The 24,883-nt window shown below is 57.7% G+C and overlaps 5 protein-coding genes across 7 annotated transcripts; all 5 read right to left on the minus strand.

The window, feature by feature from the left end:
• Positions 1 to 309: 309 nt before the first annotated feature.
• Positions 310 to 1,766, minus strand: AURKAIP1 (aurora kinase A interacting protein 1). 3 transcript variants are annotated; one of them, XM_079728067.1, is made up of 4 exons: positions 1,585 to 1,766; positions 1,302 to 1,391; positions 582 to 1,027; positions 310 to 486 (listed from the first exon to the last, which is right to left on the minus strand). In XM_079728067.1, exons 2-4 carry the CDS (start codon positions 1,351 to 1,353, stop codon positions 385 to 387), a joined length of 600 nt encoding a protein of 199 aa, XP_079584193.1. In that variant the 5' UTR covers positions 1,354 to 1,391; positions 1,585 to 1,766; the 3' UTR covers positions 310 to 384. The 3 variants fall into 3 exon arrangements, with proteins under 3 accessions (XP_079584193.1, XP_079584194.1, XP_079584195.1); XM_079728068.1 differs by having other exon boundaries at positions 1,599 to 1,750; XM_079728069.1 differs by lacking the exon at positions 1,302 to 1,391 and having other exon boundaries at positions 1,585 to 1,761.
• Positions 1,767 to 3,540: 1,774 nt separating this feature from the next.
• On the minus strand, positions 3,541 to 8,655 carry CCNL2 (cyclin L2). The gene is made up of 7 exons (XM_079696593.1): positions 8,634 to 8,655; positions 6,087 to 6,186; positions 5,795 to 5,899; positions 5,572 to 5,713; positions 5,012 to 5,123; positions 4,834 to 4,926; positions 3,541 to 4,687 (listed from the first exon to the last, which is right to left on the minus strand). Exons 2-7 carry the CDS (start codon positions 6,177 to 6,179, stop codon positions 4,333 to 4,335), a joined length of 900 nt encoding a protein of 299 aa, XP_079552719.1. The 5' UTR covers positions 6,180 to 6,186; positions 8,634 to 8,655; the 3' UTR covers positions 3,541 to 4,332.
• Positions 7,903 to 11,515, minus strand: LOC307048985 (cyclin-L2-like; the record flags this gene model as incomplete). Its single annotated transcript, XM_079698282.1, has 6 exons — positions 7,903 to 8,062; positions 8,634 to 8,698; positions 9,644 to 9,764; positions 10,382 to 10,491; positions 10,766 to 10,840; positions 11,228 to 11,515. 6 exons carry the CDS (start codon positions 11,513 to 11,515, stop codon positions 8,041 to 8,043), a joined length of 681 nt encoding a protein of 226 aa, XP_079554408.1. The 3' UTR covers positions 7,903 to 8,040.
• A 3,033-nt stretch (positions 11,516 to 14,548) lies between these two features.
• Positions 14,549 to 17,131, minus strand: MRPL20 (mitochondrial ribosomal protein L20). The gene is made up of 4 exons (XM_079698067.1): positions 16,991 to 17,131; positions 16,795 to 16,905; positions 16,062 to 16,139; positions 14,549 to 14,968 (listed from the first exon to the last, which is right to left on the minus strand). Exons 1-4 carry the CDS (start codon positions 17,075 to 17,077, stop codon positions 14,795 to 14,797), a joined length of 450 nt encoding a protein of 149 aa, XP_079554193.1. The 5' UTR covers positions 17,078 to 17,131; the 3' UTR covers positions 14,549 to 14,794.
• Positions 17,132 to 20,238: 3,107 nt separating this feature from the next.
• On the minus strand, positions 20,239 to 24,484 carry ANKRD65 (ankyrin repeat domain 65; the record flags this gene model as incomplete). The annotated part of the gene is made up of 6 exons (XM_079698283.1): positions 20,239 to 21,024; positions 21,403 to 21,937; positions 22,122 to 22,384; positions 23,020 to 23,130; positions 23,205 to 23,278; positions 24,439 to 24,484. The coding sequence occupies 6 exons, from the start codon at positions 24,482 to 24,484 to the stop codon at positions 20,239 to 20,241; spliced, it is 1,815 nt and encodes a 604-aa protein (XP_079554409.1).
• Positions 24,485 to 24,883: the final 399 nt, after the last annotated feature.

Raw genomic sequence — 24,883 nt, forward strand, 5'->3', positions numbered from 1 at the left:
GTCAACCGTGTACCCTAATCACATCACCACCGCCATCGGGGCACTCCCTAACCTCCAAGCTGGTCCCCTTGGCACAATTCCCATCTGCGTGCTCATTAGGGACAGGGCTGGGACTCTTCTCAGATGTCCCCACAGCACTGGTTCATCAACAGCCAGGCTGTCACTCCTGCAGCCCTGGCACCAGGACAAGGGCCAGCTCAGGGAAGGGACCTCCAATCTGCCACCCAGGGCCCTTGTGTCTCTTGTAACAGCAGACGCCTCAACCCCAAGACAGCTCACCCCAGGCAGAAGAGGGTCCAGGCCAGCAAGGATGGCTAAGGTCTCCGAATATTTATTACAGTGGGTCATCAGCAGTAACAGGGCTGGGGGAGGGACACACGAGGCTCATTTGCCCTTCAGGTAGATCTTGGGGGTCTGCCAGCCTGCAGGGGCTTCCTTCAGGCCCGCCTTCCGCCAGATGCGCCTCAGGTCTCTCTCGAACCTCATCTGCGAGGGCAGAGGGAGGGACCACCAATAGGTCTGCGGCACAGCCACGCACCTCAACCACCCTGCCCAGCTCTGGACCGAGGGCCCACACTCACCTGCTTCTGTTTCAGGCGTCCCTCCCTGACTTTCCGCCGCAGGAACCGGGTCCTCCTGACCAGCTTGCGGTACTTGTGATGATTCATCTTCCGCCGGCGGATCTTGAGCACGTTTTTGCACTGTATCTGGGGTGCGTCCCAGACCTCCTTACCCCCCTGCTCGACCCCTTCCCCCACCTGGCTGGGCGGACATTCATAGACTTGGGCTGGAGACACAGTCCCTGGGGCCCCAGCGCCCAGTCTGGGCAGGAGGTAGCGAACGGTCAGCCAGCTCTCCAGGGGGCTGATAGACATCTTCCTGGGGACCAGCATCTCCTCAAGCTCCATGTGGACCCGCCTTTCAGGGAGGGAGGCAACCCCACTTGGGCCTACTGGTTGCATGCTGTAACGAGGCCTGCAGGCATGCCTGCCCAACACCCCGCGGACAGGCCAAGGCCCACTGCAACCTGCAGGAGACAAGACGGCACAGTTAGTTACCGCTCGTGGGGCTACACGACCTACGCACGGCCACCGGGCCTGGGGAGCAGAACCTCCCGAGGCCCTGCTGACATTCTCAGGCCCAGACTTCCCCTCTGTGAAATCTGGACGTTTACGAAGTAGTTTGTGGCCGGGCCCCGCCTCCAGCTGGTGAGGCACAGCAGCGGGGGGAACTGAGCTGCTGACCCCACATTCCTAACCCAGGTGCGCCTCCCGCCCATCTGCCCCCACGGGGCCTCTCACCTGCCCGGGGAACAGCCCTGAGCAGCTGGGAAGTCAGGCGCACCATGAACATGGTCTGTGCTTGGCGGCGGCCCCAGGCACTCAGCGGAGCTGGAACACAGGTGCACGCCTAGGTCACTCCGGGGACTCCGGTCTCGCCCTGATTCCCGCAACCCGTCTCCCTCACCACCCTATCCCACCACGAGAACGCTGCTTCGAGCACGGCTCCCTCCCTCAAACCCTCCGCCGCTCCCCAGCTGCGCGACTCTGGGTAGGTACTGACTCTCCCTGAACCTGGTTTTACCCCGAGGCGCCCACCGCGCGGGTGGTGTCGACGCTCGGGTCTTAGGCCCCGAGCCCCAGCCGGCCGCAGTCGCCTCCGCCGTCCCTGGAGCTCGCACGCCGCGGTCTCACGCCGACTCTTCCCAGGCGAAACCAGGAGACTCAGCTGACCATTCCGCCGCCGCGCTAAGGCACTTCCGGTCCGTACCTAAACTGGCCCCCAGCCCGCGTGCGGCCGCCCGCTGGTTCCTACGGCCAGCGCCCCCTAGCGCCCCACGGCGCCCCGCTCCGCGTCGGTGCAGGTCCCACCCGGCCCAGAAAGCGACGGTTTCCGGCCGGAGGAGCCGACCCCCGCGCCCCGCCCCAGCTCCCCCTACGGCTCGCCGGCTCCGCCTGTCCCTTGCGGAGGCTAGAAAACTACATTTCCCACAACCCCGCGGGGGCCCCTCTGCGCCTGCGTGGCCCAAACTCCCGTCGCCCCCCCGACTGGTCAGGGGCCCGTGGTCCCGGGAGGTCGGAAGTGGCATTTCGGGACTGCGGAAGGGACGTTATCCCGTCGACGGAAATAGGGTTTGCGGGGGCGACGGAAGTGGCCCGAGATACTGCGGCTGCTGGGGCCGGAGGGGAAGAACCGGAGCTGCCGGGCCTGCGGGGCGTGGCCTCCACCCCTGAGCCCTCCTCCCGAGGATGGGAGGGAAGGTGGCAGACAGGTGACGGCGGCTCGGCCCGGGCTCCCGCAGCCCTGACGCCAGGAGTGCCGTGCCGGGCGTTGGGGGCAGAGCCGGGGCGCTGTCAGGAAGGACTCGGGGGTCTTGGACCCGCCACCCCATCCCTTTGGCTTTCAGCCTCCTCTCTCTGCCAGTCTGGATAAGTGGAGGAGGCCCCGCGTCTAACGCGGGATGGATAGTACGACGCTTTTTGCATAGGTGGAGTGTTTTTTCCTTCCTCAAAGCAAACAAGCTCCCATCCTGTGCCCATGGGAAGTTTTTGTCAGAAAACCAAAAGCAGCCTCCGTGGAGCATGGTGTTTGGCTAAGACCCAGTGTTGCTCCTCAGGGTAGGGGGCTCCGAGGGCACCACTTCACCCATCTAGTCCAGAAAGGCTCCGTTGTTCTCGCTGAGGTTGGCTAGGATGGCAGGATCTCAAGAATGGACGTGCGGGGGCTCCTGCTGGCACTGGGATGTGGGGAGTCTCATTGGCTCTACTGGGAGGCTTGCCCTGTAGGAGGGTCTTCCAGTGAGTCTTAGGCAGGAAATGGCCAGGCCTGGACACCCCCAGGCCCCAACCTGGCTAAGCAGGGAGTGGACGATAGGCCAGTAGGAATGCAGAAACCGTAGGCTCCCGGCCCAGCTCCGTAACTGAGTCACCAGAGGACACCATTCCGCCGAAGGGACTGCTTCCGGTTCCCAGGTCGGAAGGTCTCTGAACACGTCCTGGAGCCCACCCCTCCCTCCAGCTGCACGGCCTCCCCAGGCTTTTGTGGTCTGATCATAAGAGTGAGCCACCTGCACCCTGGGCGCTGACCCTGCCGCTTTCACACCTTCTTGGCTGTACTGACTTCAAGCACCTTTCTCCAGGCCCGCTGGCTCCAGGAAGGCCACGCCTCCCACCCGCACAGAAGTGCTGATCTGGGGAGAGCCAACACGAGGCGTAGGACAGGCCCAACAGCCCTCGATCCGCACAGAGCACACGCAGCACCCAGAGACAGGCCCGACGCCCATCCTCACCTTCACCAGCGACCTGTCTACTCGCCCGCCACCCACTCTGACGGAGGACCCCTCCGGGGTGATGCTCCTCTGGGGTCCTTGCTCCTGGCTGCCGCCAGCCTGACAAAACCTGCAGCGCATTACAAACCAATGTCCCTCAGGCACGAGGGGACTCCAGACCATTGTGTCCTTCTCAAACCCTCCCTCTACCCCACCAGCAGCAGACAGCTCAGACTCCTCACAAACCCTCACAAAGAGCAGGTGCACAAAACTCAATACAAAACCCAATGCTTTAATGAGATGAGAGACGGCAGCGCAGACGTACCACTGGAACCGGTACTGCCAGCTGTGCACGGGAGCAGGCAAGCACATTGACAAACCACAAATCCTTTAACGTTCCAAATATCCTGAGTAGAGAGAATTGTGTTTATTTAACCACATAAAATGCATATATAGGAAACTTCTCTATTTAGGAGCTGGTGGCCTGCACTCAGCATTGCACAGATAAAAATATACGACTTTCAACACAGATCTAAATACCTTCACATTTTAAAAATCAGAATTCTCTACACAATTTTTAAGCTGACGGAATTCAAGTTCTGAGTTTGCGTATATAGCTTTAACTTGTATTAAACATGTTTATTTACAACGTGGACAGAGGGAGGGGCTGTTAAGGCCATTTTCTCATAGTGAAACATTGCAAAATACGTACATAAGTACAACCTAATATAGGCAAAGGTTCGAAAAGTCATTTTCTTGGTTTACCGGAATTGAGTATCGGTACGGAAGTGAAGAGACAGCCTGTCGTAGCACCAAGCCACGCCACCGGGACGTGCGCACCCCGCCTTTGCAACCAGCAGGGCTGCTGCTGAGGCGGGACGGGGAGGGCGGTGAGCTGGGCCCGGGCCACACTAAAGGGCAGCTTGCTGGCCTCTCCATTCCATCTCCAAATTCATCACACAGTCCCGAGTCAACAACCATTTCCAGAAAGAGTCACGCCGTAGGGCCAGTGGCCGAGGTGGGCATGCCGAGGGCCAAAGGGCAGACCTTCAGGGACCCTGCCCTCACCTCCGGTGCCTACTGTGCCCGGGGTGGTCCCGCTCGTAGCGATGGCCCGCTCGCTCGTAAGACCGAGAACGCTCCCGTCGCTGGTCTCTACAGTAATGACTTTTCTTCTTGTATTTTCCAGAATTATCTGCCGGTTCCCGTGAGCGGCTCCGAGAGCGGGAGGAGCTCCGGCTCCGAGACTTGTGTGGCTTCTGGGCGGAGTACTTGCAGTCCTTGGACCTCCGGTAGCTCCTTACCTTGGAGCCTTTGTAGGGAGCGCCCCGATGGGCCTGTCTGGGTGGGGAGTCACTCCGGCTCCGTGAGCGGCTCTGTGACTTGGACCCGCCAGACGTAGAGCCGCTGTCGCTTTTCCTGTGAAGGAGACCACTGGGCAGGTGACCGCCCACCCCGACCACCTCTGGGTCAGGAGCAACTGTCCTGAGGAGAAGCCACACCACCTCCCAGGGAAGACACCCACCCTGCCAGGTGCAGCCCCAAGCGCCCCGAGCGGCACACACCTTCTCTTAGGAGAAGCGGATGGCGACGGGGACCTGGAGTAACTCTGCTCGTGACTCCCACTCCGACTTCGAGCCCCTCGCGCCCTCGGCAAGCTGAGAACAGGGCGGAGAGCAGAGTTTCAGACCCCATGTCTCTGCAGCCAACCCCAGCGGCCCATCGGGGCACGCGGACACTCACCCGTTCACCGGGCTGTCGGCCTTGGCTCTCTTCACGCCCTCCACTTTCCTCCTGGCGTTCTTCACAGAGAGTGGGGAAGGCTTGTCTCCTTGTCCTTCCTTGGGGGATTCCGCTAGAATCAAGTATGAGAAGTTACAACCCGACAGCTGTTCTGCTGAGAAACGGGTCAGCCAAGCAAGGTGGGGCCTCTCCCGCAGGACTGCTGCTGCCGACCGTGACTCCCTGCTCCCCGCCGGGCTCGGAACCACCAGACGCAGGAAGGTCACCCGTCCTGCTCGCCTTGCCTCCGGGACCGGGGAAAGGCGTCACACTTAACTCTAGGATATGACAACATTATCTACTGCTCCAGATTTATGAGTTTTTCATCAAAGACAAACTATTTGGCTAGACTGGATAAACAGCCATTTCAGGAGCCTATCCATACCCCTTCCTAATGAAACCAGAGAAAGACTTTCTAGGAGACCTCGGAGTGCTCAGACTAGCTGCAGACGTGATTCTAAGAGAAATCTGGAGGAGAGGGCCACCACCCAAGAGGAGCACGCGCACGCCCTGACGCTCACCCGGCTTGGGGGCAGGTGAGAACCGCGACGCGCTGTCCAGCACCTGGGTGCCGCAGGGCAACAGGCCCTTGGCTTGTGCCTTTGCCTCGTCGAGGGCGTACCTGCGCTTCTCCACTTCACCTTCCAGGTGGGTCAGGTCAACCTAGAAAAGCCAGAGTGCAGGATTCAGACAGATGCTTCCAGTCAAACACAGAGGTACACGTGACATGAAAAGACACAGAACCTTTTTCCGAGTATATAGCTGCAGAATTTTTAAGCAGATTTCTTGAATTTCTTCTTCAGTTGCTCCAAACAAAAGAAACCAATGGGGACGATTGGGCAAAGGGATCTGTAAACACAAGAGTAATCACCGTTATACTTTTCTTCATTGCCGACAAGATTCTCAGGGCAATAAAAACAAGCCTGCTGGTCACCAGCAAGTAGGCTTTTTACTGGCTCCAATGAGCATAATTTGAAGCACAGTACATAGAAGTTCACTGGGGTCGGTGAATCCCCCGGGGCGGCCCAGCACTGACCTCCAGTGTCCGGGCAGCAAGATAGATGCAGGCACAGGCGATGCTCTCGGGCTGGAACCGCACAAAAACGTCCGTGCGAAGGCTGTCGTTCATGTAGTTCCTGAAAAGCAAATGCAGGAAGAACTGCAACACCTGCGGCAATGCGCGCAACACCTGTCTGCACTACCTAAGTCAAGTCACTGCTCTGCTAAGAGGTCTACTGCCAGGACTTAGAGCTAGACAGTCCTGTGAATCTCACAAGTTCATGGAGAAACGTTCTAGCTGCTTCTTCTGAATACACGACAGGAAGACAGGGAAATAACTGACAAAAATTTTTAAAGCTGGCTGAATGTCAGACAATACGTGTTGCTATGAAAGAGAACCGACTTTAACTTTACTTTTCCCTCTCAACCTCTGGCCTGCGGCTCTCATGCAAAACACAGGCCTCAGAAAGATGTCTACTGTGGCAGTTCAACGTATCTGATTAAGGAAACCTAAATGCTCAAGATCCATAGTGCAGAGAAACATGCAAACTCAAAGGAATGGGCTCAGCACAAAGCCTGCGAGGGCCTTTCTGAGACAAGTCGTCCTCTTGAGCTCCTTTTCCGGGGAGAGGTGCTCACGGCGTGGCTTCTTCCACACGGGGAGTCCACTTGAAAAGGGGGGAAAACGCCCTTGGGTGTATGGGAACGTCATGCAGAGGGCTCAATGCCCCAAGGGAAATCCTCTTCTCAGGCTTATCAAAGAACCGTTTCCAAACTGTCCCATTTCAACAAGGAGTCTTAAAATGAACATTCATAAAATCAGATAAAAGCAACAAAATACTACAAGTTGCATCACAATCAGGACATTTTAAAAACTTTATCACATTTTAGAAGATATAAAAATACAAAACATTTGCATTTTTAAAAAAGTTAAAGAGTTTTGACATTGACTACATTTTCAACATTTTCACTTAGATATATTTCTCTAAGATTTAACAGACCAAAAATCAGATCTCTCCTTAACTTTATCAACATTGCAAAAACAAAAGATTAACTTCACAAGAAAACAGTTGCACAGGTCGCGTATTTAGTGCTTGTAACATCCCCCAATGGTACCAGGCTCCATCCAGAGGGGAGGCAAGTTGTGCTGGGGTCTGACTGATGCACCCCCCACCCTGGTTATCTCTGCCCGAAATCCTGGAGAAGGTGACCTACAAACCCACGGAGAAATTCCTCAGTGATAAATTCTACATCTGCCCACTAGCAGGACCTGGCTCTGAAGCTCTCACTCCAGGCACCCAGAGGGGACCAAGGAAAAGCCTGTGTGATGCAAGGCCACATGTCCCGAGAGTTGCAAGTAAACAGTTCAAACATTTGATAAACGTAACCGTCAGTAACTTTTTTGGTTCTAATAAGAACACCTTTAGTACTCAGACAGTGGTAATATTATTAAACCGTTAACTCTTAGGTCCTAAAAAAAAAACAAATGAAGTCCTCAAAACATATATTTACACTTAATTGCTATTTTTGAAATAAGTTACAATATAAAAAGTGTCCATGGAATGATTTAAAGATGCACACCTTTTACTAGACTGTGTCAACACTTAGTGCTGAAAAAGCAACTCTAGGACTTTCAGAAATAAAAACACCATCCCACACTTGTCTGAACTCCCACCAGCCAGTTTTCACAGCTTCCCCCTTTTTTTAAGAGAAAGGTACTGCATCTTTATTGCACAGGTAGAGCAGTTTCAAATGGACAAAATTCATGTCAAGACAGTTATCAACTCTAATCAATACAATTACCAAGCACGACAGAGGATTAACAAGAAGCACAATCGTCAGAGAACCACAGCAGCAGTGGGCCAGCACTAGACTATCGTGCGCATACCACCATCTAGAGCCAGCCTTCGGCGGAGAGCCTGCACTGGATTGGCTGAGGACGGCCGCTGTCCCTGCACCGAAGCGCTTGGACAGGAGAGGAGAAGTCTTAGTCACTTACCCTCAGAGGCTACCCTTTGATTGAAAGAGTACAGAAAAGAAAAGTCAAAATAGGTTCTCCATTAGACACAGCACAGCACCAGACAATTCAGGCAGCAAAAATATGACCCTTACACACTTCACTGTGGGAAAGCACCCAGCTCTGAACCATTACTTCAGGCTTCACTTCTAGCAAATGCGTTGTTAAAATCAGTCCCCAGATTGTAGGAAGGCTTTACACTCCCTCTTCCTCCCGTAAGATTCCCTTGACCGAGGCAGTCAGAAGCAAGTCCACGCTACCGTGAACCTCTAAGTCCACACTGGCAGCTGCGGGAAAGACCCCGACGTGCCAAGCCCACAGCCCCCAAAGGGCAGCCCAGTGACTGCTCTCCGCCAGGGGCGGGGCGGGTGCGGGCCACCTTACCGTTCCACCAGTGCCTGATATGTGGGGAGTCTGGCTGGAATTTACATGGCAGGAACTGGGCACTCAGACAACTCCAGCCCACAACCAAGTCATGGGACCGACTACCCACTGCCCAAGTGCCTCAAATCAACATACTCCTGCACTGCCCTGGCTGGTCTCATAAAACAAGGAAGGCCAACTCACCATGAGGTCTGGACCAGGTGTCGGTTACGCTCACACTCTAACACCTGAAGGTACATAACGATTATCTGGAAGATACGGGTCAGGCAGTTATTATGAAGCACCTTGCAAACCCCGAATTCAGATCTCGAGGGCATCCATGCAGCAAACAAGAGCCTCGTGCTAGGTCCCAGGGGTGGCTCCTGGTCACACACCCCGTGCACAGCTCAGCTGGAGGGGAGTTTTTGCTGATGCGCCTGCTCCCTGCTTTTGCAGACAGGTGCCACGAAAGCGCGTGAGGACCTAGCTGCACCCAAGTCTGTCTTGGCCGGTACAGGGCCGACGCTCATTCTCGTCTTCGACACACTTTCCACCAGTGAGATTAGCCTGCCCTGAACATTTCTGTACCCCAGTCACCAACTTATACAAAACATGGTGTGAAAATACTTTCAGCAAGTAAAGAAAAAGCTCTTAAATCTACGGTGAGTAATCTACTGAGATTTTGAACTAATGCCAGAAAATCAAACAAGAGAAGATATGAGGAAACACCGAGTAAAAAAAGGATGGAAACAGAGATGAAAATAGCACTCTTCACGTTTGAGTGTAACATAGAAGATATACATGGTATTGTATGCTCAACTGATACACTATGCAAAATAGCTTTCGTTCATCTCCAAATAAAGGGTTCAGAATTCTTCCAATTCCCCCATAAAAGAAAATAGTTATTACTAAAGCAGCTTTAGAAAAAGAGCTGTTGAGAAAGAAAAAGTAAACTGACAGATTTCATTTTTACAAGTTCATCACCATTTTTGAAAGCTCAAACTTAAAAAATGCAATTTCCAAAACTTTAAAAAACATACTACTAAAATAAACATGATACAAGAAGGCTAATAAGAAAACAGTTATTTTCCAATTATAGATAAAAACTGGAAAACCAAATCAGGGACATATTTAATCCTTCTCAATTTCCAATCTAGGTGAGAATGAAACAATGACGCTGGTGGGCTCGCGTGGCAGCGGGGCCTCACACCCACCTTGTGCGGGTGCTTCACGTGGACGCAGAAACCCAGCTCCTTGAGAACTCGCCTTTCCGCCTTTATAATTTGATTCTTTAAGTTAACATAATCTTGATCCAACAGTAGAGGCACAGGTTTTCTACAAATACAAAGCACACGATCTGCATAAGGCTCAATAAGGCTCAAATAAAACAAAGCCTATCAAATCCCACGGTTACTCCCAAACAGCGATAATCCAAACACGATACAGAGTCAGGAAGTTCCACCTCAAGATACAAGCAGATATATTGAGGATGAAGGGAAAACCAAAACACCAACAGAAGCATATGGCATTTAAACAGCCAAGGCTGTATTTTACAAAGGCCCTCCATAAGCTGGAACATTGGAAAGCCCGGATCAAGGATGCTTCTAAATATCCTGCAACGCACAGGACAGTCCCCACAGCAAAAAACCATCCAGCCCAATATGTAAACAGTGCTGGGGTTGACAACCCAGTTCTAGAGCATTTAGGCTGACGTGGGCAAACCATGAAACCAAGGCCAGCCAAACTACAGCCACAGCGCCCGTCCTCCTGACTGTGGTTCCTTCACTGATTAAACAGCATCTGTTGGGTACCCCCCCGCCACAGGCACCAGGCCTCCTCCTGGGCAAAGGTTTAAAACCTCACCCCGTAAACCTTGTTTCAGAAACGTTAATGTAACTGAATAACCGTGAAAACAGAGGCGGATACCTACGGCAGGTCTGATAAAGACTCACTTTTTCTCTCTCAGGTGTCGAAGGCGATGAAACACGTTGATGACGTCCCGTATCCGTCTTGGAGCCTCTTCTATCTTGGAGGCCAGGTGAACACAGGCCATTGACACGTGCTGAAACATAAGCGATGCAACACAGAGATGTTTGTTCCAAGGACGACAGTCTCCAACAGCCGAAGAACGGCGGTTAAGAGCAGAGGGAGTGCACCCTGAGAAAAAGGCCACTTGGAAAGAACCCCTCTGCAGTACAGGGGGCTTCCCAACCCCCCAAGTACAGCGCTGCAATTAGAAGACAAGTACTCGTTCCTCTGAGCAACGGGGAACGCAACAAACCCAGGTTTCCTGTCAACACGTTTCTGGGGGAAAGAAAGACGGGAGGAAGCCTCACCTCCATGGAATGCTTCACAAAGGACTTCGTGTAGAAGAACCGCTGGAACAACACCTGCCCGGTAGCCATGGCAACCTGCACAAGAGGAAGGTTCCATCCTTTTCAAAACCCAATTCAAAGGTCTCAAAGTTAAATTATTAGGTTTCACGAGACTCCTAATAAAACTAAAATGTTTCCGCGTCCACAAAGGCTCTTCGCGTCCCGCTGCCTCGCCTCCCTCATCACCTCCGGTGGGCGGCAGGGGGGACTCTCTGGGCCTGGGTCGGCCGGTGAGCCTGGGGCCAGGTGGGAATAAGGAGCGGGGTCGGGGTCCGAAGAGGGGATCGGCGCTGCGCCCGGGTGCCGGGCGGGGACACGGAGCGGGCTCCGGATAAGCCCCCCCCCGCCAACAAAGGGGCCGGCAGCCTTCCCGGCGCCAGCGCGGCGGTTACCTCGGCCCGAGGCTCGCGGCCGCTCCCTCACCTGCGGCAGGCGGAGCAGGATGCCGGCCGCCTGGATGAGCTCGCAGCCCACCACGCGGAGGTCGGTCTCCGTATCAGTGTCGAGGCCACTCGACATAGACGGCGTGAAGCGGAGCTTGTCGTCCGGCAGGAGGCAGTTCTCCAGAGTGATGAGCACCCCGGAGTACAGCCGGTCCCCGATTAGCACCCCCTGCGACCCGGGGGCTGTGCCCCCGGAGCCCGGCGTCCCGGCCGCTGCCGCGGGGGCCGCCGGCCCCGGAGCCCCGGCCCCGACCGTCGCCGTCGCCATTTTGTGCCGCCGACTCCCTCTTGGGCTCCTTCCCGACTGGGCGGCTCCCCGCAACGCACTACGGCCGCGACCGCCCCGCCCTGCCCCGCCCCGCCGCGTGCCATTGGTTCGACCGGCGGGCCACGCGGCGCCCCCTTGCTGCGATTGGCTTGGCCACCTGCCCGTCAGCGGCGCGCAGACGCCGGAACCCGGCGCGGGCGGGAGCGGGCTCGTTACCCAGGAGGCCCTGCGGCGCCGGGCTAGACCGCGGTCTCGGCCACGACCCGGAAGCACTAGTCACAGGAGCCAGCCTCGGGCACGTTTTATGGGCTAGACGTCCCGGTCCGGCCGTGCAGTCCGTGCAAAGACCCGGCAGCTGTCTAGGTTCCCACCGCAGCCCCAGGCTCCTTAGTGGTCCGGCGGGTGCTGAGGGGGGCTCAGGGGGCCCGGGGGCGACCCCGGGTGGGCAGGGCCAGGCGGGACGCCCCCTGCCCCGAGGGCCCGCGCGGCGGTGCCGGGGGGCGGCTCTCCTTCCGCCTGGATTGCGTCCTTCGGGCCAGTGGTCCAGGACTTGAATGGAGCTGTCGGAGGTTTCCGAGGCCCCCGACCTGAAAGGATGGACGCCCGCGCTAGTAAGTTGTCCCCCATCCCACACACAGCAGCAACGAGATGCTGTTTCCCTGAGTTAATTTGTGGCCGCCGGCGCGGTCAATTACTCTCTAGCCTTTACTGAGTCCAGGTTTTGGGGTACAGGTATTAACGCCAGATTTCCAAAGTTCTCGCCTTCAGAGCTGAGTCCAGAGAGGAGAGAGAGGGTAGCTGTAAACGTTTAATTCGATGTTTCTGCAAAGCCACAGCAGCTACAGAGTTGCAAGAGGCATGAGTTCCCCCAGGTTTGGGAGGAAAGGAGCCAGGTTGGGATGCCCCGGGGACCATGGGAAGGGGCTTGGACTTTATGCTGCCAACAGCAGGGAGCCATCCAGGGGGTTGACCCTCCATTTCCTCATCTGTTGTACCAGGCGCTCTCGGGATTAGTGACCGCCAGCTTCTGGTGGTTTTTACGTCACCTGACAGCAGTGCTCTCGCCTCAGCTGCGACAGCATCCGAGTTATCTAGTTATCCGCTGCTGAACAGTTATCCCAAACTTTCACCAGGACCAGTGAAAGAACCTGTGTGAGGATGACGGGAAAGCAAGACTGGGTGAGGGGGAGCTTGGGGTGGGTGGCAGGTTGGAGAGGAGACTGCAGGGTAGGAGGCTCGGTGGGGGCAGGTTCAAACCCTCGGGAGCTGCCAGTGATTGCACCCAACTCAAACCTGCCCAAACCCAGTGGTTGCCATTGACTTTCACTCCTGCTGAGACTTTATCCTGCAGCTCAGACCTGTGCGAACTAAGTGCCAGTGTCCTGTCTTCACCTACGTGGGCAACATGGCTACAGTGCCCCACCTCCCCTACCCCAGCCGGCAGCTCAGGGAGGTTTCCTCTCTGCGGGCCACAGCAGCACACTCCAGGAAAGGAAACCCCAGGAAACAACTTGTTTCTCGTGGGCCCTGCCTGGGCTGCCTGTCCATCCCCTAACAGTGATTGGCCAGAGGAGAGGGAAAAGCTGATGGCTCTAGACAGTCAGGGCCAGACTCTGGAGCTGGGGACACGGCCACAGCACAAAGGGAAACCTGGTTCTGTGGCCAGGGCAGGGGTGCCAGGAACAGCCCACAGTTGTCTGCCACGTCCCCACCTGCCTTTATCAAGATGAACGAAGAGAAGACAGCTCCGTCACAGCAGTGCATCTTGCACAGAACTTGGTCCGCCACGCCAGAGAGCTCTTTGTATCCTCCACCCTGTTGTTGTCAATAAGAGCCATTTTCTGACAAGGTGCATAGTCAGGCAGTGCACTCAGCATGGCAGAACAGGACTCAGGCACCTGCCTCCAAGTGCTTGGGCCAGTGGCCATGTTTGGACACAGCGACAAGGGCCAGGAGGAGGGGCCTCTTAAGAAGCCAGAGCAGTAATTGCAGCTGGAAGAGCTGTTCACCCGCACGAGGATGGAGGAAAGTGGGCAGAGTGAAAAGATTTGACCAGCTTTGTACTGAGCTGGAGGTGGGTGTCGTCTGAGGGGGGTGACTTCCAGGGCAGGGCTGGCAAAGGGTGGGGGACAGCATCGCCACAGGGCCCAGCATGGGGGTTCGGAGTGCGGTCAGGCGGGCATTGCCAGGTAAACGCGGGGGTCATCAGCAAGCAGACAGCGACTGCTCTCGTGGGCCTGAAGAGCTCTCCTAGAGCAGAGCGTGTGCGGGAAGAGAAGGAGGGCCGAGTCCTGGCGGGAAGGGGTCGCATGGTCCTCCGGGGCAAGGGCTGACTGTGTCCCCTGGACTTGGGGACCAGGAGACGGCTTTGGTGAGAGCTGTCGAGGCGGCAGAGCTGCTCACAGACCCAGTGACAGGAGGCCAGAGCTAGAGGGGGCTCAGAATGCAGACGAGGCTCCCGGAGAAGGCCAAGGGGAGGCCCTGTTCCTGAGCAGGAGGGGCACACAAATTCCATTCCAGCCCAAGAGGAGGGTGGACACCTCTGTGTGGGAGTGGTCAGAGCAGGAGGACAGGGCTGTAAGGGAAGCGCAGGGCTGATGGACCTGATGTGAGGCGGCCCCCGTCAGAGATTTCTGGGCTTGACTCCGGAACTAATGAAGTCAGGTATTTGGGGGAGGGGCTGAAACCCTTACATTAAGGCTCCCCAGGTGATTTGATGGTCACCCTGCCTGCGGGGGCTAAGGTGAGCCCAGGACCCGGACAGCCACCCTGCCTGCTGGTCTGGGGAGTGAGGGAAACCAGCTGGTGCTCAGTGGCTGAAGAGCTGAGCCAGGGAGTCCCTGCTGGAAACCAAAGGAGGGGGAGGGGGAGGTCCAGCACCAGCAGGGCCTGGTGCCACTCCCCAGCCTGCAGGAGGATCTGGGGTTCCTAGGGGAAGCCTTGCCCTAATTACCACCCAGCACACGGGCACTCAGGCAGGGCCGACCCAAGGTGTTTGTGCCAAAGAACGCAATTCATAACGTTGCATTTGCGTTCCACACAAACTTTATTTACACGATCCATGTGAGATTTCTGAATCTGTGCCAAAAGAGGCAAGATAAGGCCTTTTCTCTCAGACCTGTTACTGAAATGTAAATTAACACAAATGCAAGTCAAACTTACTCACTGTTGACAAATAACTTAGTCCCTATTTTAGTATAATCATCACATGGGGGAAAAAAAAAACTTTTCCTAAGATGCTCAGCCTCAAAGGGCAGTCAGTGGGTGTCAGCATCCCCCTCAGAGGTGCTGTACCACCCTGGAAAAAATGCCTTCGGGCTCCTTCCCATCCCCCAAGGCAGCAGCAAATCCTTCTTGTCGCCTCCTTTTGGCCAAAGCAGCCAAAGATTTAAAAGTCTTTGGTTCATAGATGGCTAGATCTGCAAGTACTTTCCTGTTGAGCTCCACCTGGCACTGGGAAGAAAATTAGAGCCTGTATCAGCATCAGAAACGCATTTCAGTGAAACACAGGAAGACTTGGAACACGGCTAAGCACCCCGTGATTTGAATCACCTTAGCACACACCACTTGAGCACCAGTGGGGGAGAGGGAGTGGTGAGTCCTGTTCAAGCAGGATGCGGGAGGAGAAGGGGGGTGGGGGGAACCAAAGGCTGTCAGCCAGACTTCTGGCCTGGGGTACCCTTTAAGGCAGCTGGGAAGAGGAAACCACAATTCCCATTTCACAAACGATGAAAAATGAGACACAGAAAAGGTGTGTGAGGCACAAGCAGAGGAATTAAGATCAAACCCAGGCTCCTTGTTCCCACGAGAGCCAAGGTCATCTATGGAGTGAAGCAACAGAAAATGCATGGACAGTGCCAGCGAGTCTGGGGTGCAGAAAGAAGCGGGGATTGTCTCCTGGCATTAAAGGCAGCTGTGCAGGAGGAGTCAGTCCTGTTCTACCACCTGGGACCCCTGTGCTGTGGGCAGTCCCTCTCCTTTTGAGCCTAGTTCCCCATCAGTAAAACAGAGGTGTCGCACCTACATTTACCCCGAGGATCTTTGTAAAGTGCCAGACACGGCCTGGCACAAGGACCCATTCCCCCTAGCTTTTTAAGAAAAAAAAATGCACACAAAAGCAGAAGGAATAGCATACTCACCAGAGGCAAGTGACCCATATTCTGTGGCACATGCTTGCTCTATCCCCTCCAAGATGTTTCCCTCCTTTTTGACTATGATTCAACTTGATCTGCTACCTCACCAGAATTCAGTGTAAAAACTTTGAAATTAAACTTTAAAGTTAAAGCCAAGTTTTTCTACCTTTTTCTCTTGATGGAGGAACACCAGGGCTTCTGTCTTTGTGCCACAAACCCTATTACCAATCCTGCGACCAGCGGGGCAGCGGCAGAGCCAGTGTGCTGAGTCCCCGAACCCACCAGAACCCCACTCCAAGCACGAAAGCAATGCTGGGCAGCTAACACTCCACTGCCCGCGCTGCTGGACCACGGCAACCGGACGGGTTATGAAGACGTTTAACGTCTCGGCAGGACCACATCCTCGACCATACCTTAATCAAGTTGAGGATGAATGCTGGGTACTTCAGGCCGTGTTCCTGGGAAGCAGCTGTAACTCGACTGATCCAGAGCTGAAATGAGAAACACTGAGATGCTTAGGAACCAGTTGTATGTTACATCCACACCTCCCAACGAAGCCTGTCACTGGACTAAAAGGTTTTTTATGTAAGAGCAAATACAGAAGTCAGTGTCCTATTCAGGCCGAAGTACAAACAACAGTGAGCAAAAGCTGATGCTCTTTATCCAAATGCCGGCTGTAAAGCGTTAACTCCACACACATCTTTAAGCGCCGAGGGAGGATACAAAGATGAGCAAGAGATTCTGGGGCAGACACAGCTCCGGGCGTAGCCAGGGTCCAGGTGGAAGCTTCAGGGAGGTGAAGGCCTGGAGGGGAGGAGGCAGGGGCCTCGAGAAGGGCCAGGCTGGCGGGGCAGCGGCGTCCGCTCCAGGCGCAGCGAGAGATCTGAGCGCTGCAGTGGAAGCCGGGCTGGGGAAGCTCTGCGTGCATCTGTCCAGGTTCCGTGTGAGGCTGCCGCGCCGGACCCGCTGCCACCCTCGCGCCCCCGACTCCCGCACACCGCATCGGGCCCAGCCGGTGCCCACGGGGCTGCGCGCGAACCGCGTGCACAGGAGCGGCTCGCCGGGCGTGGTCCACCTGAGGCCGCGAGGCCCCGCGGGTTCGAGAGGGCGGGGGCGGCGGGGCGAGGCCGAGCGGGCCGCGCTTACCGTCCGCAGGTTCCTCTTCTTCAGCCTGCGGGCTCGGGTGCACTGCACGAACGCTCGCGTCACAGCCCTGACGGCCAACCGGTAGCACCGATTCTTCCTCCCCCGGAAGTGCTGGTCAAGAAACGGGAGAGGAGGCGGTCGGCGGGGCCCGCGCGCGCCGGGCCAGGCAGGGGCGCGGGGCGCACGGCACACTCACCCGTGCGTGCTTCAGCACCTCCTGGACCCGCCAGTAGCGGTCGGTGATGCGGTTCCGCAGCCAGAGCTGCGCCGTGAGGAAGACCATGGCGCCAGGAGCCCGCGCCTCTGCTCACCAAGGTGAGCGTCCCGCCGCCGCCGCCACTCCTCCCCAGCGATTCCGGGTCAGCTCCTCCCTCACCCAGGGGAACTTCCGGGTCTCTGCGCGTGCGCTCTGGGTCCGCGCCGCTATCCCTCTCCTGTGCGCATGCTTGAGCTCAGGGGGCGGTGCCGGGGCTGGGCAGGGCCTAGGCGGTGGAGGAAAGGATCCCGGCCCCCGCGGCAGCTAGAGGGCGGACAGCCGAGGTAGGCGTCCGGCGGAGCGGAGAAGCGCTGCCTCCCACCGAGAGGCCTGGTCCTCTTTACGCCGCGGAGCTGTGCACTTCGTTTTTTTAATGAAGTTATTTATTTATTTTGGCTGCACTGGGTCTTTGTTGCGGTGCGTGGGCTTCTCGTTGAGGTGGCTTCTCTTGTTGTGGAGCACGGGCTGTAGGCGCGCGGGCTTCAGTAGCTGTAGCTCGCGGGCTCTAGAGCGCAGGCTCAGTAGTTGTGGCGCACGCGCTTAGTTGCTCCGCAGCATGTGGGATCTTCCCGGACCAGGGCTCGACCCCCTGTCCCCTGCATTGGCAGGCGGATTCTTAACTACTGCGCCACCAGGGAAGCCCTCCATAATGTTTATAAGCACATTATTGAGGTTTTCTTCTGGTCCATTTGAAAGGAAGTTGGAGATCGCGAAATACTTCACTGTGTGTTTCCTAAGAACAGGGACATTCTCTTACAAATCCCAGCACAAGGATCAAAATCAGGAAATTCAACATTAATGCAATACTGCTGTCTAGTCCACAGTCTGCATTCCAGTTCTGTCACATATTCTTACCGCTTTGTTTTTGGTTTTTCTTGGGCGCGCCAAGTGGCCTGTGGGACCTGTGGGATCTTAGTTCCCCAACCAGGGATCGAACCCGAGTCCTCTGCAGTGGAAGCGTGGGGTTCTTATGCACTGCGTGGAGTTCTTATGTCTAATTTTCAGTGTTAATCTGGAACAGTCCCTCAGCCTTTCTTTGTCTTTCTTGACCTTGGCATTCTTAAAGAGTACAGGCTACTTACTTTGTAGAGTGCCTCTCAATTTGAGTTTGTCTGATGTTTCCTCGTGATTAGACTCAGGTTGCACATTTGTAGCAGGATGCTGCAGAAGTTATATTGTGTCCTTCTCGGTGCTGGCACCAGGAGGCCATGATGGCAGCTTGTCCCAACACGGGGGATGGCAGCTTTGACCATTTGGTTACGGTATTGTTTGCCAGGTTTCTCCACCGCGTTTACGTTTGAACTAACACGTAGTCTGTAGTGAAATACTTTGGGAGTCATCACAGGCTCTCCTGTCAGCAGATGTTGAGGTAGGAGCACGTGCAACGGGCCAGGTCGCTGGGGCATCTGCGAACAACACTGTACACCACATTTGGTCTACACTCTGAAAGGGAGCCACTGGGGGATTATGCAGGAGAGTGAATAGGATTATGGCTACTATTCCGAGAACAGCCCCTTGGGAGTCAAGGAATCAGGCAAGAAGACCAGTTAGGCTGGGGGCTGGCCTGGTTACGGCAGCATTCCAGGCAAGGCTGACGGTGGCCTGGACATGGTGGATGCAGCGGGGGAGGTGAGAGGCAGTCGGGCTGTGGGTGTGCCCTGATGTCGAGCCCACAGGCTGCGCTGAAGGCTGGTGGAGGCTGGCTGGAGGTCCATCCTGCAGCTTTAAAAACCACCCCGGGACTTCCCTTGTGATCCAGTGGTTCAGACTCCACGCTTCCACTGCAGAGGACTCGGGTTCGATCCCTGGTTGGGGAACTAAGGTCCCACAGGTCCCACAGGCCACTTGGCGCGCCCAAGAAAAACCAAAAACAAACAAAAAAAAAAACCCACCCTTACTCTGAGGACTCCAGAGATGTCACTCCAGGCCTCTTCTTTGCCCCATTCTCGTCTCCTGTGCATCTGCTCTCCCACCCGCCCCTCCACCTCGGGCCCAGGCCCCGCCAGGAGTCATTGTTATGTCTCCCTTTCCCTGCCCCTCCCCACGTCCAACCATCAGCAAGTCCCACAGAACTGTCCCAATTCTGCCTGTTTCTCCCACCTCCACTGCTATGCCGCCACCATCTCACTGGTCTCCTGGGTTTCCTTTTCCTAGTTATAGTCCACTCTGCACTTGCAGTCCCCGTGAGCCAAAAAGACCACGTCGCATGAGCTCACGCTCCCCAAAGGCTTCCGTTGTCTTGGGGGTAAAATCCAAGTGCTCCCAGTGTCCCCGGACAGAGGCGCTAATTTAGCAAGACGGCTCTCACTTTCAAAAGATGAAATCTGTCCTCTAAAGCCGTTCTTCCAAAAAACTCTTATAAGGACACTGATTTTCTATGAGGATGCAGGCGTGGACAATCAGAGACAACTGTCACTCTGTATCTGTTGTACTACAGGATTTTTAATTTACGGAGATGGCTGAGTGATGACAGGGAGAGGCTAAAGCTATTGAAAGCAGGTGTTTTTTTTTTGGCTGCGTTGGGTCTTCGTTGCCGCGCACGGGGGCTTTCTCTCTAGTTGTGGCGAGCGGGGCCTGCTCTTCGTTGCGGTGCGCGGGCCTCTCATTGCGGTGGCTTCTCTTGTTGCAGAGCATGGGCTCTAGGCGCGTGGGTTCAGTAGTTGTGGCTTGCAGGCTCTAGAGCGCAGCCTCAGTGGTTGTGGCGCATGAGCTTAGTTGCTCCGCGGCATGTGGGATCTTCCCGGACCAGGGCTCAAAGCTGTGTCCCCTGCATTGGCAGGCGGATTCCTAACCACTGCACCACCAGGGAAGCTCCTGAAAGCAGATTTTTATGCTTTACATTTCCTGAGGGGAGGGCACACCACGCCCCACAGGGACACAGGCGGAAGCAGCAGGGTCGGTCAGGAGACAAGAGCAGGGGCCCGGGGAAGGCTCAGGCCGTTATTGGGGTTCCCGCGGGAAAGGCAGGGCAGGGAAACAGTTTCTGATTGGTTTGTTTGATAATCCAGTGGGCCTTGGTGCACATAGGCAGGCCTGGCCCTGGGTGACTTCGGGCAGGGGGATGTCAGCTGGGCACGTGAGAGAAGGCAGCCGTTCAGGGCATGGGTCGGGACGGCAGGGGAGAGAACAACTGGCCATTCATTTGGCCCTGTCATTAGTGAGTGGATGCCAAGAGACAAATACTGAATCTAAGGAAACACAGTAAGAGTGCCGGTGTGCCCGGGGGGAGCACCGAGGCTGACACCCCGATGGGGGACGGACAAACGGGAGCCCATCGGGTTTTGGTCAGTTCTGTGGCCACGACTCAGTCTCTCCGCCAAAGAGCGTGCACAGGGCTGGAGCTGCAGGGCTGACATGGCCCTGGGAGTCTGGAATGGTTCCAGGTCAGCCACACGCTTCTTGCTGGGTCTCCAGCCACTGCTTCCTTCTTCTCCAGGGACCTCTGGGGTGTTCTCCCGTGCACCCTGGCAGCCGGCCTCAGACCAGCAGAGAGGAGCCTGCGCGCCCTGAAGGCTGTGGGAGACTACAGCCTTTGGCCCTGCTCTGGCCCTGCAGCCCTGGGGCCCCTGGGGCTCCTCCTGCTCTCCACAGACGGCAGGCCCCAGGTCCTGGGCCACCTCCCCCCACTGTGTCCTCCGGGTGGGGCTGGCCCCTCGGCTCAGCAAAAGCTCTGCGGTGGAGCCGTGGCCGCGCTCCACGGCAAGATGCAGGGGGGTCGTGTGGAGCCAGCCAGCAGCGTCGACCTCTGCGCCCCGGGCCAGGAGGTGGCTGGCGACCTCCATGTGGCCTCCCCGGGCAGCGTGGTGCAGCGGGGTGAGGCCCAATGTGTCCCGAGCGTCCACCTCCGCTCCCCAGGTGGCCAGCAGTTGGACGGCGAGCAGATGTCCACCGGCAGCAGCCCTGTGGAGTGCAGAGCGGCCGTGCCTGTCCTTGAGGCTTGGGTCGGCCCCGTGCTCAAGGAGCACCTCCATGTCCTAGAAGAGAAGGGGGTAAGGGGCAGGGCTGGCCTGGGCGGACCACACAGTGCTCAGCTGCCCTCAGCGCCCCCTTTCTCCACACTGCTTCCTTATTTGGTGCCGCCTATGTCACCTGCTGGGGCGCTACTTGGAGACCCCACTTGCCCCCTAATGGTCCTGAGCCTCCTGTGGCCCCTCTGCACTACCCAGGGCCTGGCTGGACTCAGGCCCGTGGCCAGTGCCCAATAAATATTTGGTGCTGCCGGCCCAGCGCCCTCCCTGGGCTTCCAAGAGCTGGTTACCAAGGGGAGTGACGTCAGGGCGGCACTCAGGGCCCTGGTGCCCGGCCCCTCCCCACCACCCGCACGATCACTCGGGGGCCGGGCCGAGATGTACCTGCCTGCGGCCCAGGTCGGCCGTGACGCCCAGCGCCGTGGCCCCCGCGCCGTCCCGGGCGTTGACCCGCGCCCCGTGCGTCAGGAGGAGGCGCAGCGCTGCCGACTGCCCGGCCGCGGCCGCCACGAGCAGGGCGCCGTCCAGGCCCGCGCCACCGCCCGCCGCCAGCAGCTCGAGCACCGGCAGCCGGCCGCCCGCGGCCGCCCAGTGCGTCGCCATCCAGCCGTGTGCGTCCGCCGCCGCGGGGCCCGGGCCCAGTGCGTCCAGCAGGCGCCTGGCCAGCAGCGTGCAGCCCAGCGCGGCGGCCCAGTGCAGCGGCGTGAGACCGGCCCCACAGCGGGCGTTCGCCGACGCCCCGCGCCGTAGGAGCAGCTCGGCCACCCGCGAGGGCCCGTGCCAGGCGGCCTCGTGCAGTGGAGTGCGCCCCGCGCGGTCTGCAGCTATGGCCCGGGCCCCGCGCTGCAGCAGGAGACACACCAGCGGCACGTGGCCGCGCAGCACGGCCAGATGCAGCGGGGTCCTGCCCGCGCGGTCCCTGCGGGGCGGGGAGGGCGGCATGGGCGAGGGTGGGGCACAGGGAAGAGACCTGCTACCTTTGCCCAGGAGGGAACCCTCTCCACCCCGCAAGGGACCGCTGCCTCCGTCTCCCACTGAAGGGACACCAGCCACCACCCCTACCCCCACCCCCGTGGAGTCCCCGGTCCTACCCCTGGGCTCACCTCTCCTCCACACTGGCCCCTTGCCGCAGCAGCTGAGTCACCAGGCCCACGTGACCCTTCCACACGGCCTGCAGCAGGCGCCCCCAGGCCTGTGGGGCGCTGGGCCCCTCTGTCCCGGCTCCTGGGGCCTCCTCGGAGCCCAGCTCCAGCCACCGCAGTTCCTGCTCTGCCCCTGCCTCTGTCAGGTCCTGCTCCCGGGGCTCAGAGACCCTAGAGTCCATCTGGAAAGAACAGGAATCCAGCATGGATGCTGGAGGCCCAGGCTGGACCCAGCCCACTGTCCCCAGGCCGACATGGACCCCTTATCTCCCCAGGGGAACCTGGCTACCACTTAGCCTTCTGACGGCCTTGGCTCTCAGCTACCCCCAAAGCAAGCCCACCAGGGGCTCCGTCCTCCGGCTGGGGGTCCTCTACATGCCGTCCCGGCCCAGCCACAGCCTGGTGGCCCTTTCATGAAACGCCCCCTGAAGGCACAGCGGTGGGGTATCTGCTCCCAGGAGGTGGAAGGCTGGAGCTGCAGTTGTGCGGTGGCGGTGGGGCCTCCCAGGGGCCGGGCTAAGGGCCAGTTCTCCACCTGTTTACCCAGCAACTTAAGGGGAGGCCCTGCCTGCGGGCCACAGCCCCTGTCCCAGCAGCCGTCAGCCCCTGCCAACTGCCAGGGCCTCTGGCTTGTCCTCCCTCCCGGGAGACAAAGACCAGGCAGGCAGGAACTTGCCCGTGGACCACAGATCCTCAAGGAGCACAGCCTTGGATGTGCCACGACTCGCCCCAGGAGACGCCCACACACCTTCCCCCAGGTCCCCACCTCGAGCCCTATCCGCCAGCCCCACTCCTGCCCCTGCTGGCTAAGACCAGGCTGGGGTGGTGGGCAGGGTGATGTGGGACCCTTCCCCCCCACCCAGATGCCGCATGAGGACAGAAGATTCTCCAGGGACACCAGGCAGGCAGCCTGGACCAAGGGGTGGGATAGGAAGCCCCCTGAGAGGAGACTGAGGCAGGTCTCCAGGGGCTGCACAGGGGCAGAGCCCCAGGCAGCTGAAGGCGGGAGCCAGGCGGCGGGAGGACTGACAGGAGACAGGCTACATCTGGACGGTGGACGTGGTGCTGCAGGAAGCCCTCGGTAAGGCCTCCAGGTTGGTCACCTTTGTTCCGGGGCCCTGGGGCAGGGTGGGCCGGGGTGGGTGGCAGGCCCTGAAGGTGCCTTCCCATCCCCCAATCCCTGGGTGAGGCCACCCGTCCAGAGCCCAGATGGGAGAAGGAAGTGGGGCGGCTTCTGCAGCCTTGTCCCTGCAGCGCCTCTCATGACCGCTCACCAAGAGGCAACACGGCTTTGGGGTGGTGGCTCCCACCCCAGCCCCTCCCCAGCTTCCAGAGACAGACGAGGTGTCCTCAGGGCCCTGCCCTCCAGAGAGGGCCGCGCTTGCAGGTGCCGGATCCAAAGGGTGGGTCTCCAGGCAAGGGGTTGAGAGGCCCCGTCCCACTCCCAAGCCACGCGGATCCTAACCCGTAAGCCGCGGTCACCCCTCTTCTAGAATGAGGGCTTCGTGAAAGCACGTCACACAGGCTGGCAGATTCGTTCCGTAAGGAGCAAGGTGTTCTGGGTGGACGCAGACAGTTTACTGGTTAAGCAGCCGGCAAAAGCCAGAAAAGCAAGGGTGTCGGCCCTCTGCACCGTCCCCACAGGATGACCCAGGAAGACGCTGAAAGGAGCAAGGCCAGATGACGGGCACGAGGACACGGGGTGGGAGGGGCCCCCTGTTGCTGAGGAGCAGCCTCTGTGCTGCAGCCGCGCCCTGGGGGCCCCCGAGCACCATCCTGTCCCTCATCAGAGCCAAGGAAGCTAGAAACTGCCTCCTGGTGGCCTCCCCACAGGCAGAAGGCAGTGAGAGTGGGCCGTGGGGCCTGTGCCTCCAGCTTCTGCCATGGCCTGGGCACTGCAGCTTGCTCAGTGACCTGCAAAGAGCTGTCCCGCTACAGGCAGAGGCTTCTGTTGGCCTCCCTCCGCGTTGAATCCACAGGCGTCCATCGTGGCTGGCGCACAGCGGGAGCTCAACGGAGTGCTTGCTGAGTGAGTGAACGAATGAGTGGAGGACCCGGGGGAGAGGGTGGGGCTTAGAAAGGAGATGAGCCCAACACACTTGCTGTCTGAACTCTCTTTTTTACCCCAACTTCACTATCAGAATAAATAAACGGCTACCGTGAAATCTTCACACACGTGCACCAGAGCAAGCAGTTCAATTGCACATGTGCTGGGCAGCAGGGCTTGGCGTGCATTGCAGGGGGCCTCAGCAGCTGTCCTGGCCGGCGTGTCTCCAACCGCGTCGCTTGAACAAGCTGTGCATGTCGCTGTCATCGTCCCGCATCCCTACGTGTCTGAGGGGTGCTGGTTGAGCTTGAGAGGCCTGGAAAACGTTAGAAGAAAAGTTGGAAGGGATGAGGCGGACTGTAGGGGGAGGGAAAGAGAAACATTCGCATCTGGTGCCACCCGGCCTCCCTCATCCAGCTCCCAGACTTTAAGTGTCAGCCAGTTATGTCAGTGGTGTTTATTTACTTATTATTATAACTTTTCAAATAATTTAATTAATTTATTTATTTTGGCTGCGCCGGTTCTTAGTTGCAGCACGTGGGATCTTTAGTTGAAGCATGCAGGCTTCTTAGTTGCAGCATGTGAACTCTTAGTTGTGGCATGCATGCAGGAGCTAGTTCCCCGACCAGGGATCAAACGCAGGCCCCCTGCCTTGGGAGCACAGAGGCTTACCCAC

Source organism: Hyperoodon ampullatus, assembly GCF_949752795.1.
Source record: "Hyperoodon ampullatus genome assembly, chromosome: 2".
NCBI classification, from domain to species: domain Eukaryota; kingdom Metazoa; phylum Chordata; class Mammalia; order Artiodactyla; family Ziphiidae; genus Hyperoodon; species Hyperoodon ampullatus.

What these genes read in the sequence shown, in the direction of transcription:
- CCNL2 (XM_079696593.1), bottom strand. Translation starts at nt 6,179, where the DNA reads ATGAACGACAGCCTTCGCACGGACGTTTTTGTGCGGTTCCAGCCCGAG. An exon ending in TTGCTGCCCGGACACTGGAG is followed by an intron (nt 5,900 to 6,086) that starts GTCAGTGCTGGG and finishes TTGTGTTTACAG; the next exon opens with ATCCCTTTGCCCAATCGTCC. An exon ending in CTCACCTGCCCCCAAGCCGG is followed by an intron (nt 5,124 to 5,571) that starts GTGAGCGTCAGG and finishes ACTTGATTCTAG; the next exon opens with CGGAATCCCCCAAGGAAGGA.
- AURKAIP1 (XM_079728067.1), bottom strand. Translation starts at nt 1,353, where the DNA reads ATGTTCATGGTGCGCCTGACTTCCCAGCTGCTCAGGGCTGTTCCCCGG. An exon ending in CAGGGCTGTTCCCCGGGCAG is followed by an intron (nt 1,028 to 1,301) that starts GTGAGAGGCCCC and finishes TGTCTCCTGCAG; the next exon opens with GTTGCAGTGGGCCTTGGCCT. An exon ending in GACGCCTGAAACAGAAGCAG is followed by an intron (nt 487 to 581) that starts GTGAGTGTGGGC and finishes CTGCCCTCGCAG; the next exon opens with ATGAGGTTCGAGAGAGACCT.
- MRPL20 (XM_079698067.1), bottom strand. Translation starts at nt 17,077, where the DNA reads ATGGTCTTCCTCACGGCGCAGCTCTGGCTGCGGAACCGCATCACCGAC. An exon ending in AGAAGAGGAACCTGCGGACG is followed by an intron (nt 16,140 to 16,794) that starts GTAAGCGCGGCC and finishes TTCTCATTTCAG; the next exon opens with CTCTGGATCAGTCGAGTTAC. An exon ending in TCATCCTCAACTTGATTAAG is followed by an intron (nt 14,969 to 16,061) that starts GTATGGTCGAGG and finishes TTTTCTTCCCAG; the next exon opens with TGCCAGGTGGAGCTCAACAG.